This window comes from Delphinus delphis, chromosome 8, assembly GCF_949987515.2.
Source record: "Delphinus delphis chromosome 8, mDelDel1.2, whole genome shotgun sequence".
Lineage (NCBI taxonomy): Eukaryota > Metazoa > Chordata > Mammalia > Artiodactyla > Delphinidae > Delphinus > Delphinus delphis.
Genome location: NC_082690.1, coordinates 105,203,895 through 105,220,567, shown reverse-complemented (window position 1 = coordinate 105,220,567; position 16,673 = coordinate 105,203,895). Strand labels below are relative to the sequence as shown.

Below are 16,673 nucleotides of genomic sequence, written 5' to 3'. Positions count from 1 at the left end.
CACTGACAGCTCTCAGGGGCTGGTCTGGGAGAGCCAGAGGGGCCTACTGTTGGCGTGGGGAGAATACCCCAGAGTCATAGCCCCCTCCCCTCGCCTGATCACCTTCAGAGGCAGGACAAAATTGGGAGGTGACTGGATTCCCTTAGCCTGAGCTGAGAATAAAGGATAGATCAGACAGGATGGGTCAGGTTATGCTGCAATAACAACTGTAAAATGCCGGCAGTGCAAAACCACAAGGCCACCGCTCAACCACACCACGTGTCCCGCTCCATGTTGTCCTTGGAAGTGATTCACCCGCTCTGCCCACAGTCCAGCACGACCAGAACATGCTATATGGCCCCTCCCAACTGCAGAGGGGTCAGGAAAGTGTCATTTTCCCAAATATCATCGGTGAGCAATAGAAAAAAGTCTCTTGCACAGGGCTGCACTCTGTTGGCTCAGCCCCGTGCTCCCAAAGGGCCGGATCCAGGCCTCCTTGCTCTTTTTCACAGTGCAAAATCCACTGTGTGTGTGTGCCCCTAGCGTACGGAGGCAGTCTCCTGTTGATGGACACCTGTTCTGTTTTCAACCTGCTGTGATCACAAGCAATATGATAACCTTGCTGCTGCCTCTATTCACTCTTCGGCAAGTTAAACGTTCTGTGACTCCTCATTCATAAACAGGGATGAGAGTACCTACTCAAGGGTGGTGAGGACTAAGGAAGATAATATACTAAAGCATTTAGTATAATGCCTGGCGTCGAAGGTACTCCATTAGCTTTAGCAATTATTATCCTTATTTGCAAGGGCAGCTATAGATGGTTCGGGGATACATACTTCTTAGTTTTTGTTTTTTGGGTTTTTTTTTGCGGTACGCGGGCCTCTCACTGTTGTGGCCTCTCCTGTTGTGGAGCACAGGCTCCGGACGCGCAGACTCAGAGGCCATGGCTCACGGGCCCAGCCGCTCCGCGGCATGTGGGATCTTCCCGGACCGGGGCACGAATCCGCATCCCCTGCATCGGCAGGCGGACTCTCAACCACTGCGCCACCAGGGAAGCCCCGCCTTTTAGTTTTGCTTCACACTTCCTGAAGCCAATGTCCCCCACAGGCAATGTCTGTTCCAGCCTCTAACCCATTTCCCCAGCCACCTGCCCAATGGCACTGCTCTCAGCTGTTCTGGGATCCTCCGAGGGTGTTCAGGCATGAACTGAATCATGGCTGCCCTGATGCTGGAGCCATGATTGCTCTGACACCATGAATGGCCCCTAAACTGGGGCTCTCTATGTGGGATGGGTGCAGGTACCCCTCTGCCAACCCACCAGCCCTGCACCATGCAGGCAGGACACCTTAGTCACTGCAGAGCTGCTTCCCTCTGGGCCCTCAAATAACATTTCCTGGAAGTCTCACCTACTTTGAGTTCTCTCAGCAATGAGAGAGGTTGACTTACTGAGGTTCCCCGCTTTGGGCAGGAGGCTCTGATGCTGGGCAAGGCTCCCCAGAGAAGGGTCTGCTCCTCCAGGCTGCACCAAGGGGGCCTCCCACAGGCCCTCCCCTCCAGCCATCCGTTGGAGCCCCGAGAGCCACAACCTGTTTGCACCCCAATGCCTCCCCACTGTGGATACGCCACAGCCAGCTCACCTAGGCTGGGTCATTCTCTTCGCCCAGCTAACAAAGATGGTGAGAGAAGGCAGGAGGCGAGCCACCCGGACCGCCCAGTGTTGTTCCCGTGCCCACGACGCACAAGGAAGAAAGGAGAGCCCCATCTGAGCAGAAGTGACTGACCCTCCAACCGACCCAGCCGGGGCTGCTCTGAGCGGCTCAGCTCCTCCCCACGCCCCTGCTCAGCCAAGGGCCCCTCAGCTCCTGCAGTCCTGGATGGAGGCCCTCTGGCAGGTGGCCTGCTGAGAGCAGAAAACATATTTAAGTGAACCTGTTCTCTGTAGACTGTGGGGATCTCCAGGGCAGGGACCATGGTTGATTACTCTTCCTGTTTCTTTTTTTTTTTTTCTTTGTTTCTGGAGTTCAGTAAACACAGAGCTGGTTGAGGGCTCCAGGAAGACACTCTGTGTTTTAGGATTCAAGTATCCTGTCCAGCTGCCTGTCCCTCCCCCAGGCGTGAGAGGATCAGGGAGCCCCCTCCCCAGAGAACTCAATGCTCACAGCACTGCTTCTCTCTTGGAGACTTTATTGGTCCTAGGGAAGGGGAAGCAGGCAGCTCCCTGCCTCTTGCTGAGAGTGTCACAAGCCCTCACTGTTTCCTGTTGCCATTGATGGGGCGGTTCACGTGCTCCGGGGAGGCCAGGAAGGCCTGCAGCTTGGGCCGGGCGCTGAGGCGGGCCACGTAGGCCGAGAGCAGGGGGAAAGAGTCCAGGCAGCCGGGGGCCAGGACCTGGTGAATCCGAAGCAGGTCCAGCAGGTTGTAGTCGGCGAAGGAGATCTGCAGGGCAGAGCGGGGCAGGGGCTCAGTGGGCGTGGGAGGTGCGAGACAGGGAGGCCGAGCCGGTCCCCTGGTCTGCCCAGCTTTGCTGAACCAATGGCTCACGTGCTCGCTCTGCACCGGTTTGCCATCTGTAAGAAGAGGGTGGTGCGGAAGAGGCGGGACAGGGCCAGCTCACCTGGTTGCCCACGATGAAGGCCTGGCCGCCCTGGCTCTGGGACAGGAGGGTCTCAAAAGGCTTCAGGTGCTGGGGCAGTGCCTTCACGTAGTCATCCTTGCCCGCCTCCTGCCAGAGAGATGCCACCGCACATCATCCTCCTGACCCTCACACTGCTGCTCGCCCTGCCTCTGCCCCTGCCCTGAGACGTCCGCTACTGTCTGCCCCGTCTCAGCGAATCGCCACTCACCCGGCCCCCGCCCCTCCTCTCCTCACTCCCCACCCCAGGCTATTGCCACATCCTGTCCATTTCAGCTGCTGATCCTTCGCTAGGCCACTCTTGCCACAATCGCTCCCCGGACTGTTGCAAAAGCCTTGTAGGATCTTTCTGGATCTCACAGACACCGCCCTGCTTAGACTCCCCAAAGAGAGCATCCAAGCCAGCTGGTTCAAGGCCTCCAGGACCTGGGCCTGATGCCCCTCCAGCTCTATCTCCTGCCGCTCTTCCTCCCTCCCTCCCTCCCTCCCTCTCACACACGTAGGCACACACGCCTTGCCTCTGCTAAACTGGTCCCTAGTCCCTGAATGTGCTCCGTGCCTGATACCTTGTGCACCTGACAGTGCCAGCACGCCTTCTAGAAGCTGACTATAGACCCTCCTCCTCTGCACCTGGTTCCAGGAAGTGCTCCGGACCTCCCCCAGCTGCGGATCAGGGACCACCTCTGGCTGGATGTCTCCTGTCCTCACGCTGTTTTGCCATTGCCTGCTACTTGACTGGGTCCCTCCCCCGGGCAGGGAGGCTGAGTCTTGTGTCCAGTCCATAATGGCTCTTGACACCCCCGCCCCCCGCAGAGCCAGAAGCAGCCCAAGGGAAGGGTCAGTCAGAGCTGCGTGAGGGGTGTCGTGTAGGGTGAGAAGGAAGCAAGCCCCTTTCTTTCTTTGTCTTCAGTGACCATCCCCGTGTCCCTGCTTACGTAGTTTGTGTAGATGAGGGTGACGTATTTGCAGCGAAGGTCCTCCACGCCGTCATTCACCACGTCCACCAGGGCCGCCTCCCGCTGGTCCTTCCCATACAGCCCTGGGGTGGCGGGAGAGCAGACAGCATGACGGGGAGCCTGACTAGCCACTACAACCTGACCCACCAGACAGGCCACGTGGCTGCCTGTGAGCCTCGGCCAGGGAGGAGGGAGGAGGATGTGGAAAAGGACCGTCTGAGTCCATGCTCAGAATTCAGTGGGAGGTGGCCTGCTACAGGGCAAGGATTGCTAGACAGACCCGGGCCTGACCTTAGGCAAGATAGGTAACCTCCACTTGCCTCCACTCCACAGGGTTGCAGGACAATTTGATTTAAGTGGTAGAGGCTCAAGGGGCCAACACTGAGCAGATGCTCAGGAACGCTGACTGATGCCCACACACCCCTGCCCTGGACTGGGCCACCTGCAGCCTCAGGACTCACCTAGGGAGCGGCCCAGGTGACGCAAGATGGCATTGGACTGGTACAGGGTCAGGTCTCCATCCTGGAACTTGGGGAGCTGCCCGTACAGCTGGGGGAATGCACAGCTCTGTCAGAGGTGCAGAGCGTGGCTGCCCCCCACCCTAGTTTTGCCCCCCAGTGCCCAGCCCCTGACCCGGGATACGACAGAAGTACTGACACAGGAGGCCTTGAGTGAAGGCCAGGTCTCCATGGTCACCACCTCTTCCTTCCAGCTCTGGTCCTGGTCGGCCAGCAGCATGCGCATGGCCTCGCAGCGCCCTGGGGAAGGGGAGGACGGGGTGTTGGGATGGGCAGAGACCCCAGGGGCCTCGCAGCGCCCTGGGAAAGAGCCAAGGAGGTGAGGACTCCTCCGATGATCTCCCAGCACACTGCGGAGGGGCGGGCCAGGCCCGGGAAGTTGCGTACTCTAGCAACGGGCAGCTCCGGGGCACAGGGAAGGCGGAGCTAGTAGCCACGTGATGGAGGGAAAAGGGAGGCTGGGGACTCCCTCAGGTGGGTGAGGGGCGTGGGCTGCTGCAGCCCCCAACCTCTGCCTCCCCTCCCTCCCGGTCACAGGTCCCTACCTCGAACAGGGAAGTAGACGATGGTGTAGGGCGGCACTGCAGGATGCAGAGAGAAGTCTGTTAGCGTCTGGGAGAGGTGTGTTACGGGGGAGAGGGCGCCCGCTCGTCCTCCCTGGGGTTGCATCCCCTGTTCTGGGCGCTGTAGGCCCCCCCGAGAGCCCCAACTGCTCCCCAAAACCCTGGGAGCCCCCTCGGAATCCCCCAGGGAGTTGCAGGCGGCGGGGACTCACTGATGGCGACGCGGACCTCTGCAGCGGCAGCAGCGACAGAACTCCGGCGCCCGCGGTGGCGGCCCCGAGACTTATACGGGTGGGCGCGCCCCGCCCCGCCCCGCCCCGCCCCGCCCCGCCCCGGCCCACCCCACCGTGCTGAGTCACCGCGTTGGCCGTAAGCCGCTCCTCCGCCCCCTGCCCCGCCCCTCAACCACGCCGCGCAGCCAGTCCCAGACGGTTGCATCCGATTGCCGAACGTCCAGCCTGGGCTGATGGGCTCACAGCTAGGGCTGGGTTCCAGAACCTTCCAGAGGCCTGAGAGGGAGCGCAGTCCAGCCCCTTCCCCTGCTGGGGTCACAGACCCCAGAGACATAAACCCTTGCATGTAGACACTCGTTCCCAGATGTTGTACAAAGACGGACACACCCCCTGGGCCCAGATGTTGTACAAAGACGGACACACCCCCTGTGCACGTACGTGCAAACACTCAACTCACACCCCAAGTTGGGTTTTCAGACCCACCTGCCGTTTGGAGGCCACCTTCGGGTTCTTGTATGAGTCACGTACCCCGCTGCTCCCTTCTTACTTTTTCTCTCTAAATTACCTCATTTCTTCAACTCAGGTGCGCTTACCTTCACGGAAACCTGTTTCACCCCCTACGTGGAAGCGGACACCACCTGCGATAAGTAGGATGGTAAAAATCACGACAGGAGGACGATGTGGTTTCTGAAATCTATCTAGACAATGGGACACTGGACCCTCCCTTTTCAAAAGTATCACTGGCAAGGTTACACATTTCTGGCACGATAACACTAAGTTGATCACTTGTCCTTCAGTTCCATCAGGATTGAGGGCAATTTTAAAGGATTCCAGGACAAGCACCAACGCTGTTGAACCCCATCTGTCCACCGGGCAACCCCTTTCTGGGGGTTCAGGCCCTACTCTGCGTCCCCCCATGGCAGTGATGGAGAAGGCTTCAGTGAGGGTTGTCCAGGCGGTATTTCATAAAGACCCCTCCTCCTCCCCCAATGCTGACTGAGCCGGCTGAGACTGCGGGGGAGCCAGGCCCCAGGTGGGGCCTGGGCTGGGCCCTGGGCAAGTTCTCCAAACACAACCAGGTGGAAGCTTCTGGACTTGGTGACTGCGTGGGGAAGGAAGCCTCCAGGGAGACTGAGATGGGGACCTGGGAGGAGAGGCAGTCACTGGGAGGACATCGTATGTCCCGTGTTGGACCTAGTGAGTCCAGGCGTCTGTGGGATTGGCAGGGAGGAGGGGCCATCCAGAGGCAGAAAGAAAACCCAGGCAGGAGTTCGGCGGGGTCAGGAGATCCACACTCCAGCTCAAGGACCAGTGCCCTTCTCCTTTCTTCACTTTTGACATCTCTTACACCGCCCAGCCCTTCCCACCCCAGCAGTGAGTCTTCAGGGGCGATGCAAAGCTTGAAAAACACCGTCAATTGATAACTTTCTAAGTGGATAATGAAACGATCATTTCCTGACTGCACCCTCTGGGACTGGTGCAGGCAAAGGCCGTACAGGCAAGGACAGGCACTGTTCTGAGGCCGATGGTTCTGGACGCAGGGAGGGCTGGGCCGAGCCGGCAGCAAGTGCCTGGGCCTTAGAACAGGCTCCAGGTTCCCGCCCAGGGGCCAGGACTTAGGGTCTCTGCCCCTCCCCCATTCACAAACCTCTTCCCTCAGGTCCCGCCAACACCCTTTTTATCCCTTAACACACAAACCCCTTTTCCTCTTTTTCTTCCAGAAGAGCTTCCTTTGCTCTTTTGACCTGAGCTAAAAGCAACGTGAAATTTGCCTTCCCCAGTTCTGAACGTCTGGTATTCAATGAGCTACATAGAGCCAAGAACAAAATAAAGCAAAGAAACAGTTGCAATTTTATATCAAAAATATAACCTGAACAGTTCCCTTCCTGCTACATTCTCTCTTTGCAGCAAATTCCACAGCCTTGACAAAGACAACACGCCCCCGTCTCCAAAGACACACTCACACAACCCTTTCACACCCCGTCACACACATTCAAACACACCTGCACACACACACGCAAAATGCTAGGAACTGAAGTCTCACCAGGCAGCACTGAGGCCTTCTCCTCTGAGCTCTCCAGGGCCTAACAGGGACAGCCAGACCTCAGCGTCTTCCTGTGTAGGCAGGGTGCTAGGTCTGGGCAATTGAAGGGGAGGGGAGGGGAGGGGAGGGGGGGAAGTGGAGGGGGGGGCGGTGGCCCTGACTGGTGCTCCCCTCCCCTACCCGTCCTGCTGTGGCCGCAGCTCCAGGTCTCTGTCCCTTTCCCATCACTCTGAGTAGACATTAGCCCAACTCAACCTCCCTGATGGCCCTGGGTGTGCAGGAGCATTTGCCTACTCCCACCCTCCATCCCTGTGCCCTGTGGACCATCAGAGACCTCCAGGGTTCATCTTAGCTTGTCTTGTCCCTCTGTCCTCCCACAGCAAGGTTGCAGGGCAGTCCTGGACTGTTCCTGCATGCTGGACCACGGCACAGGGTGTGTGTGTGTGTGTGTGTGTGTGTGTGTGTGTGTAGCACGCATGCTCCTCAGATTCTAGTCCATTGTCATTGCTAGTCCGTGCTGGTCCTGCCCTCACCATTTGTTTAGTTAGTTAGTTAGTTCTATGTTCCCTTTATCCCCACATTCCATTCTCACTTCCTGTGGGAATAGTGGGACTGCTGCGTCCCAGGTATGTGAACACTTGGGTTGCATAAGTAGCGCCAGGCGGCCTTCCCCAACGGCTGCACCAGCCTACTCCACAGCCCAGTTACCCTTCCAACTCACTCCAGCCCTACATGCCCCCAAGACGTGGCATTAGCAGCTTTGGAATGCTCGCCAGTCGAATTGGTATAAAGTTGTTCTAAATGGCGTCTCTCATTACAAAGATTTTGCATCAGCTCTTCATGTGCTCCTTGGATTTTGTTTTCCTCTTCTGGGAATTGCCTCTTCATATCTTGACCATTTTCTACTTGATTTGCTGCCTACTTCCTGTTGATTTGCAGGAGTTCTTTGCTTATTCGAGATTTTAATGTTTTGGCTTCAAACATTACAAATACCTTCTCCGATTCTGTCCACCCTCTCTCTTTACTTTGTCCTAGGTGTCTTTCATCAAACAGTGTCGTCAAATTCATCAGGAGGCTTTTGGTGGGGAGGGGGCGGTGGAGTGGTTGTGTTTTGTGCTTTCGAAACTTTGTTTAAAAGTCTTTTATTACTGGGAACTTCCCTGGTGGCTCAGTGGTTAAGAATCCACCTGCCAATGCAGGGGACACAGGTTCTAGCCCTGGTCTGAGAAGATCCCACATGCTGCGGGCAACCAAGCCCGTGCGCCACAACTACTGAGCCTGAGCCCTAGAGCCCGTGAGCCACAACTACTGAGCCCACGTGCCACAGCTACTGAAGCCCACGCACCTAGAGCCCGTGCTCCACAACAAGAGAAGCCACCACAATGAGAAGCCCACGCACCGCAACGAAGGGTAGTCTCCGCTCACCACAACTAGAGAAAAACCTGTGCACAGCAATGAAGACCCAACGCAGCCAAAAATAAATTTAAAAAAAAGTCTTTTATTACTGCATGTTTTAATGATAGGAGAGAGTATATGGAACATTTATATCTATGTAACTTATAAGAGGCAATATTTTCTAGTTAGGTAGCATAGCTTGGGGATTAATAATAAAAACAAAAAGTCTTTAATTACTGCCCTGAATCACAACAAATGGCTCCTATGTTGTCTTTTATTAACTTTTTCAAGTTACTTTCACATTCACACCATTAATCCACCTAGAGGCCACCTTGCACGTGCTGTCAGGTAGGAATCCACTTCCCCAACATCATCTACTGAACATTTTGACCTACATGTTAAGCTCCTGAAGGTATTGGGTCTGCCCGTCAGTTCTCTATTCTCTTCCATGTCTGTCTGTTCCTATGCCAGTACCATAATTGTTTTTTATCACTACGGTCTTATAAATGTGGTCGGGAAAAATCACACCCTCCTTCCTCCTCCCCCCTTCCCCCTTCCCCTCTCCCTCCTCCTCCTCCTCTTCCTCTTCCTCCTTCTTTGAAGTTTTTCTTAGCTGTTTATGGGTCTTTATTCATCGCTAAACATGCTACTGTGAATTTATCAAATTTCTCCAAAAACTCCAACTGGAATTTTGATTAGGACTGCATCACATTTACAGATGAATTTGGAGAGAACTCACACCTTTATAACTTTGTCATCTTACCCTACATTATGATCTATTTGTCTACTTATTCAGATCCTCTTCTATATCCTTTATTAAAATTTTCTACCAAGAGGTTTTACATATTCTTATATGTTACAGATACTTTGTATCTAGCAACGTATCTAAGATCCATTTTTTAATTGGGTATTAGAGATGCAGAGAAATTCTAGAAATACTATTGATTTTGTAGGTTTCTATCTAGCAATGTTGCTGAAATCTTATTGATTCTAATAGTCTGTTGCTTCCAAAGGGCCTTCTAAATGAATGTTCACATCATATGCAAATAATGAGAATTCTGCTTCTGATCTTTTTTTTTTTTTTTTTTTTTTTTGCGGTATGCGGGCCTCTCACTGTTGTGGCCTCTCCCGTTGCGGAGCACAGGCTCCGGACGCGCAGGCTCAGCGGCCATGGCTCACGGGCCCAGCCGCTCCGCGGCATGTGGGACCTTCCCAGACCGGGGCACGAACCCGTGTCCTCCGCAATGGCAGGGGGACTCTCAACCACTGTGCCACCAGGGAAGCCCTCAATATGATGCATTTTGATAAATACATGTACTCATGTAACCACCAGCCAATCAGGTTACAGAACATGCCCACCACCTCGGGAGTCCCCTGGGCCCCTTCCACTTCACCCTCACACTCTGTAGACAATGGTGCTTTGTTTTCTGTCACCATAGATTAGTTTTGGCTCTTCTTGAACTTCACCTAAAGGCAGTCAATCAGTAAGTACCTAGTTTCTTTCACACAACATAACATTTATAATTTTTTATATGAAGAGATGCTTTACACTTAGTTAAGTTTATCCTTTTGAGTACACAGTTTTATGAACTGGACAAAAGCCATCATTACAATGAAGATATAGAACATTTTTATCCTCCAGAAAGTTCCCTCCTGTTCCTTTGTGGTCAGCCCCTCCCCCTACCTTTAGCCCCTGGCAAAGCCTGATCTGCTTTCTTTCCCTATAGTTTTGTCCTTTTTCGGAGCATCATAGAACTGGAATCATACAGTATACAGCATTTTGAGTCTGGCTTTTTTCACATGGCATATGACACATTTGAGATTCATTCATGCTCTGCGTGTATCCGTGGTTCTCTTCTTTTAATTGCTGAAGAGTATTTCGTTGTACGGCTGTACCGTAGTTTATCCAGTCACCACTCAAAGGGCGTTGGGTTCTTGATGATTAACAATAAAGCTTTAAACACTTGCTTGCAGGTTGTTATATGAACATAAGTTTTCATTTGTCTTGGGTAAATATCTAGGAGAAGGATTGCTGAGTCATATGGTAAGTGTATGTTTAACCTTGTAACGCATCGCCACAGCGTTTTCCAGCATGGCTGTGCCATTTACACTCCCACCAACAGAGTGTGTAAGAAATCCGATTGCCCTCAGTCCTCACTAGCACTTAGCGTTGTCAGCTTCTCCCCTAGATGTTCTAATAGGTTTGTAATGTTAATTCATTGTGGTTTTTAATTCGCATTCTTCTAATGACTAACGATGTTGAACGTCTTTTCGTGTACTCTTTTGCCATCCATACGTCTTTGTTGAAGTGTCTGTTCAAATCTTTTGCTCATTTTTACTTTGATTGTTTGTTTTCTTATTACTGACTTTTGAGAATTCTCATATACTCTGGATATGAGTCCTTATCAGGTATAGGTTTGCAGATGTTTTCTCCCCATTTATAGTTTGCCTTTTCATTTTCTTAACAGAGGCTTTTTTTTAATTTTGAAGTTTTTTATTTTGATGAAGTAAAATTTTTCAATTTTTTCTTTTATGGATCATGTTTTTTGGTGTTGTATCTTAGGAATCTTTGCCTAACACAGAAAGATTTATGTTATGCTTTCTTCAAGAAATTTTATAGTTTGAGGTTTTATACTTATGTCTGTGATCCATTCTGAATTTTATAAATGATGTAAAGTAGAGGTTGAAGTTCATTTTTTTGCATATGTACAATTGTTGATGTCCAGTTGTTCCAGCACCATTTGTTGAAAAGACTATCCTTTCTTCATTGACTTACCTTTGTAACTTTACCAAAAATCACTTGACCATATATGTGTGGGTCCAGTTCTGGACCCTCTATTCTGTTCTGTTCATCTATATATCAGTCCTTTCACCAATACCACACTATATTTATTTCTGTAGTTTTATAACTGCTTGAAATCAGGAAATGTGAGTCCTCTAACTTTGTTCTTTTTCAAACTTGTTCAGGCTATTGTAGTTCCTTTGCTTTTCCATATAAATTTCAGAATCAGTTTGGGATTATTGTTGAGATTATATTTAGTCTCTAATTCCATTTAGGGAAAGCTGACATTTTAACAATATTGGTTCATCACTTCATTTATTTAGATCTTGTTTAATTTCTCTCAGCAATATTTTGTAGTTTCATAACACATGTCCTGCATAAAATTTGTTAAATTTATCTCTATTTAATGTTTTTGGATGCTACTGTGAATGATATATTTCAAATTCTATTTTCCAATTTTTTTGCTAGTATATACAAACACAATAAATTTTTTAATATTGACTTTGTATTATGTTACCTTGTAAAATTCACTTTTTAAATTAGTAGCTTTTTAAAAAATAAATTTATTTATTTTTACTCTTGGCTGCGTTGGGTCTTTGTTGCTGCGCGCAGGCTTTCTCTAGTTGTGGCAAGTGGGGGCTACTCTTCACCGCGGTGCGCAGGCTTCTCATTGTTGCGGAGCACGGGCTCTAGGTGCGCGGGCTTCGGTAGTTGTAGCACACGGGCTCGGTAGTTGTGGCTCGCGGGCTCTAGAGCACAGGCTCAGTAGTTGTGGCACATGGGCTTAGTTGCTCTGTGGCATGTGGGATCTTCCCGGACCAGGGCTCGAACCAATGTCCCCTGAATTGGCAGGTGGATTCTTAACCACTCCACCACCAGGAAAGCCCTAAAATTAGTAGCTTTCTTAAGCTTTTTTAAAATTTGGAATTTTTTAAATTTCCTTTTATAATCTTAGTTACTAGCATATAGACTTACAATTGTTTTTTGTATATGGACCCTATAATCTGTGATCTTGCTATACTCATTTATTAGTTCAGGTTGTTTTATAGATGTTGTAGGGTTTTCCATATTGTGTCATCTGTGAATGAAGACAGCTTTACTTTTCATTTTAAATGTGTATAGAATAAACTACATATATATACACCAATCTCCTTTCTTTTTCCTGGGTATTCTGAAAATCTACATTTCCCAGACTCCACTGCAGTTAGGTTGAGGCCATGTGACTGGTTCTGGATAATAGAATGTGGGCAAAAGTGATGTATGCCACTTTAGGCATGGCTATAAATTGTCCCACACAATCATTCTTTTTTTTTTTCTTTTTTTTCCCACACAATCATTCTTGTTACTTGTCACTTTCTTTATTCTTTGGTTTGGTGATTGATAGGACCCCAAAAAAGCCCCCCCAAAACAGTAGAACCACAGATGGAAAAAGCTTGGATCCCTGAGTCACTGCCTGGAGTAGAACACCCCAGAATTGCAGCTCAATCTACATTAGACTGTGATGTGAGGGAGAAAGAAACGTTTATTTTGTTAAGCCAAAGCGATTTCAGTGTTTGTTTGTTACCATCGATTAGCTTACCTTGACAAATACTGAGAGTATCTTTAGACAACTATTATTAAATATTTAAAAGAAAATCTAACTTTATGTTATGTTTCAATTGGTGAATATAACCTACTTACATTTATTGTAATTCCTGTTGAGTTAGGATTTAGTTTTGCCATCTTATTTTCTTTTCCTTGATATTTTTAAACACATTTTCCTTTTGTTCTTATGATAGTTACTCTTAACCTAAGAGACTTGGTAGGAGGAAGATATAAATATTGATAAGTTTAGGAAATTGTAATGGTATATAAAAGTATCAACATCTATACCTTCCCTACACCAAGACTCTTAGTCCTCCTTTCCCCCATAATGTTTATATTACCTAGAACTTTAATTCTGGGTTATAATGGATATATGGCCTCTTTTTCTTTTCTTTGTCCCTAGCTTTTTAAAAAGATGACAAAAAAACTTTATAAAGTTTTTCAGTCATCCTTGGTTCCACATGCCCTGCAACATCTCTTGTATGTTTCTTTTCTTACTTAAGCACTTCCTCCCAAAGCATTTTCACTATGAAACTTCATGTAGCAAACCCTCTGAGGCCTTGCATGCCTGAGCATGTTGCCATTACACCCTCATATTTACATACTAATTTGGCTGGACATAAAACTCCAAGTTCAATTTTTTTCCTTTAACATTTAAAAAATATTGTTATTTAGTCTACCTGCATCCATTGTTTCTACTGAGAAGTCTATGTCAAATGGAATCACGTTCTTTTGCAAATGATCTCTTTCTTCTCTCTGGAAGCTTTTATAATTTTCTTTTTTCACCTCAGATATCCTTTAATTTCACTCTAATTGTCTAGGTTTGGCGCTCTTGGTTTCCAAACTAGCTCTCTGGTTTGGCGTACTCAGCTCTTTTAGCTTGATGTTGATCAACTTTCTTTTCTTTAATTCTGAGAAATGTATCTTCATTATTTCTTCCAAGATTTCCTCCTCTCCATCTGTTTTTTCTTGGCTGCATTGCGTGGCATGAAGGATCTTAGTTCCCCAACCAGGGATCGAACCCTCAAACCCATGCCTCCTGCAGTGGGAGCGTGAAGTCTTAACCACTGGACCACCAGGGAAAACCCTCCTCCTCATCATCTTTATTTTTCTCTCCTTCTGGGACTTGTACTTTCTGGATAATTGTCCTTCTATTCTATCGTCTGTATTCCTTCACTGTCATTTATGTTTTTTCCTTTTTAGCTTTTCAGAGAGAATGCTCTACCTGATCTCTCCCTCATCATTTCATCCTTCATCATATGATTTACCCCATCTTTTATGGCTTTTCTCAATGATTGTTTTTATATATAATAATATTTCTCTTTGTTTCTTTTTGCCATTTCCTCTTTCATAATGCCAGTAACTTTGCTTATATCCTTGTATATTTTTATTATGTGTATTCTCTGTCTGTGTGGTCCACTAATTCTGCTTCAGATGATCTATTTGTCTTCTGGGATGTCTCCTCCAGGGCTTGTGAGATCATGTCCCCTGGTGGAATTTGTCATTTTGTCTGGTAATATGCCAGCCTATGGTTTCAAGGAGAGCAAAGGAGATGAGCCCCAGGCACCACCAGACCACAGCCAACTTCCTTTCCTTTGCTATCATCTGAGGTCAGAGCTTCCCTTCAGATCCTTGGGGAAGCACATTGATAGGGGTGGCTTCCAGGTTCTAATGAGCGCCCCCTGGGGGGCTTGTGGGGAAGCATGGAAGGGAGAAAGCCCAAGGCCAGAAGGGTCCACTCTTCTCCCCAAAGCCTCACTCAGCAAGAGTTTTGCAGCCCTGATATAACCCTGGTGAAGCCTGCACTAAAACTGGGGTAAGGCACTGACAACCCTGATAACTCCAGGAGTGGTGAGAACAAAGTGCACACTGCTCCCCTTGGATATCTTTTTTTTTTTTTTTCGGTACGTGGGCCTCTCACTGTTGTGGCCTCTCCCGTTGCGGAGCACAGGCTCCAGACACGTAGGCTCAGCGGCCATGGCTCACAGGTCCAGCCGCTCTGCGGCATGTGGGAATCTTCCCAGACCCGTGTCCCCCGCATCGGCAGGCGGACTCTCAACCACTGCGCCACCAGGGAAGCCCTGGATATCTTTTTATTGCCCCTCCAGCCACACTTAGCCCCTGCTCCCACCCTACACATGCACACACACTTACACACATGCATACACATGAATACACACCCACACACATGCATCTATATGAATACACACACATGCACAGGCACACATGCACACACACGCCCTGTACACAGACACACACAAGTTCAAAACAGCTATCATTCTCCTGAAGGGGGTACGGCTCACTTGTTTTGTTTAATTTTGTTTTTTTCCTGAAATTCTCACTCCTCTTTGAAGTTTCTTCAGGATTCGTATCAGAGAGGGAGCGCACAGCATGTGCTCCTTCACCATCTAAACCAAAGTTTGGCCCACTATGGACCTCAGGTCATCACCTGCTTTTATGAATGCATGTTTTATTGGAAGCCAGTCACTCGTTCATTTATATAGTATCTACGTCTGCTTTTGTGCTACAAGGACAGAAACAATAACTGCAGCAGAGACTATGTGGTCCTCAAAGCTTAAGATACTTGCTATTTGCCCTTTGCAGAAAAGTCTTGCCAACCCCTGACGTAGACCAAGGTCCTAAGTCCCAGCTTCCTGGAGAAGCTAGACTTCTAGTGTCATCAATTTTACCTTCACCAAGAGAGTTGCCATGGAGTCCACCATAGCAACGCCCTATCATCCCCTTTCAACGCCCAGCACCTCCCTGCCATCCAGGCACTATCGGTGATTCCAGTCCAGGGTGGGAGCCACTGAGAGCTCCTGGAACATCTCCCAAGGCTAAGCTGGGCACCCCTCGCAGTTCTCTCACCACCTCAGAGTATATGCCCGGTTTCTGAGCTAGCTGCACACCTCTGGGTGCCAGCAGGCAGAGCTTTCTTTCTTCCCACCCTTACTGAACGCGTTCCATTGAAGGAGTCCTTCTCTCTCCCTGGAAGAAATCAAGGGCACATCCACAGCTTAACTCTGAAGTCATAAAAGCTCTTCCAGGCACCTTGGGGTCATTGAATGGTCTGGTCCACTGTCATCTTCAAAGTCCTGAACTCATCCAACTTGGAGCTTCACTGAACCCCAGCTTGGGTCAGACCCTGGCTTGGAAGCTGGAGGTGGGAGGGAGTAGCCTCCTCTACCATATTCTAGCTTCTCTTTGCTCACCACCTCCAAGAGTAAGGTTTAGGGGCCAGGGATATACTCCAAAGAATTTCTCACTCTCTGTCTCTTTCCCCTCAACAATTTTATGGGCTTGAGATGAGTGGTGAGCTAACGGTGGCCAAATAGGTTAGTTGGTCTCTTAGCATGTCCTGTGTGGGTGGTCCAGCACGTCACGCATATGTGGGGATACTTGGCAAGCATCATATCGTTCCCAACATTTGGACCAGCCACAGCTGAGACAAGAAACTGGTTCTACTGTCTTGTAATTCAGAGTTCCAAGAACAGCCAGGGCTCCTCCTAAAATTCAAGGATTCCTTGCCGTGTTCCAAATGCCTGGGTGGGTCCCGCTGAAGGTTCCGCTCAGGAGCTGGGGGTCGGGTCTGCCCTTCATCAGTGAATCTGGGTCTGAAAACTGGTTCAGGTCTGCAAACTGGACAAGGGGTGTGACCTTTTTGGGGCCAACTGTCCACAACCCCCATCACCTACTCTTGATTTCTTCGGGTGGTCCAGACTGGGCAATAATCATATTGGCTGACCATTTGTTTTGCCCCTAGAAGCACTGAGTACTAATAATCATCAAAATATTTCTCTATATAGAAAACAAACTTATGGTTACCAAAGGAGAGGGCGGGTAGGAGGGATACTGAAAAATAATCTGGAAAAGGACATATATTTTAGGTTGGCCAAAAAGATCGTTCAGTTTCAAGTAAAAATAAAAGACACATTTTTCATTTTCACCAAGAACTTCATTTTATTTTATTTTTATTTTGGCTGCTTT

General features: G+C 49.2%; 1 protein-coding gene across 1 annotated transcript; it reads right to left on the bottom strand.

Annotated features, from left to right (window-relative positions):
• Positions 1 to 2,143: 2,143 nt before the first annotated feature.
• LOC132429298 (glutathione S-transferase P) lies at positions 2,144 to 4,969 on the bottom strand. The gene is made up of 7 exons (XM_060017547.1): positions 4,861 to 4,969; positions 4,631 to 4,666; positions 4,225 to 4,325; positions 4,029 to 4,116; positions 3,547 to 3,650; positions 2,594 to 2,701; positions 2,144 to 2,415 (listed from the first exon to the last, which is right to left on the bottom strand). Coding segments are annotated over exons 1-7 (627 nt in total). The 5' UTR covers positions 4,862 to 4,969; the 3' UTR covers positions 2,144 to 2,226.
• Between the last annotated feature and the right edge of the window lie 11,704 nt (positions 4,970 to 16,673).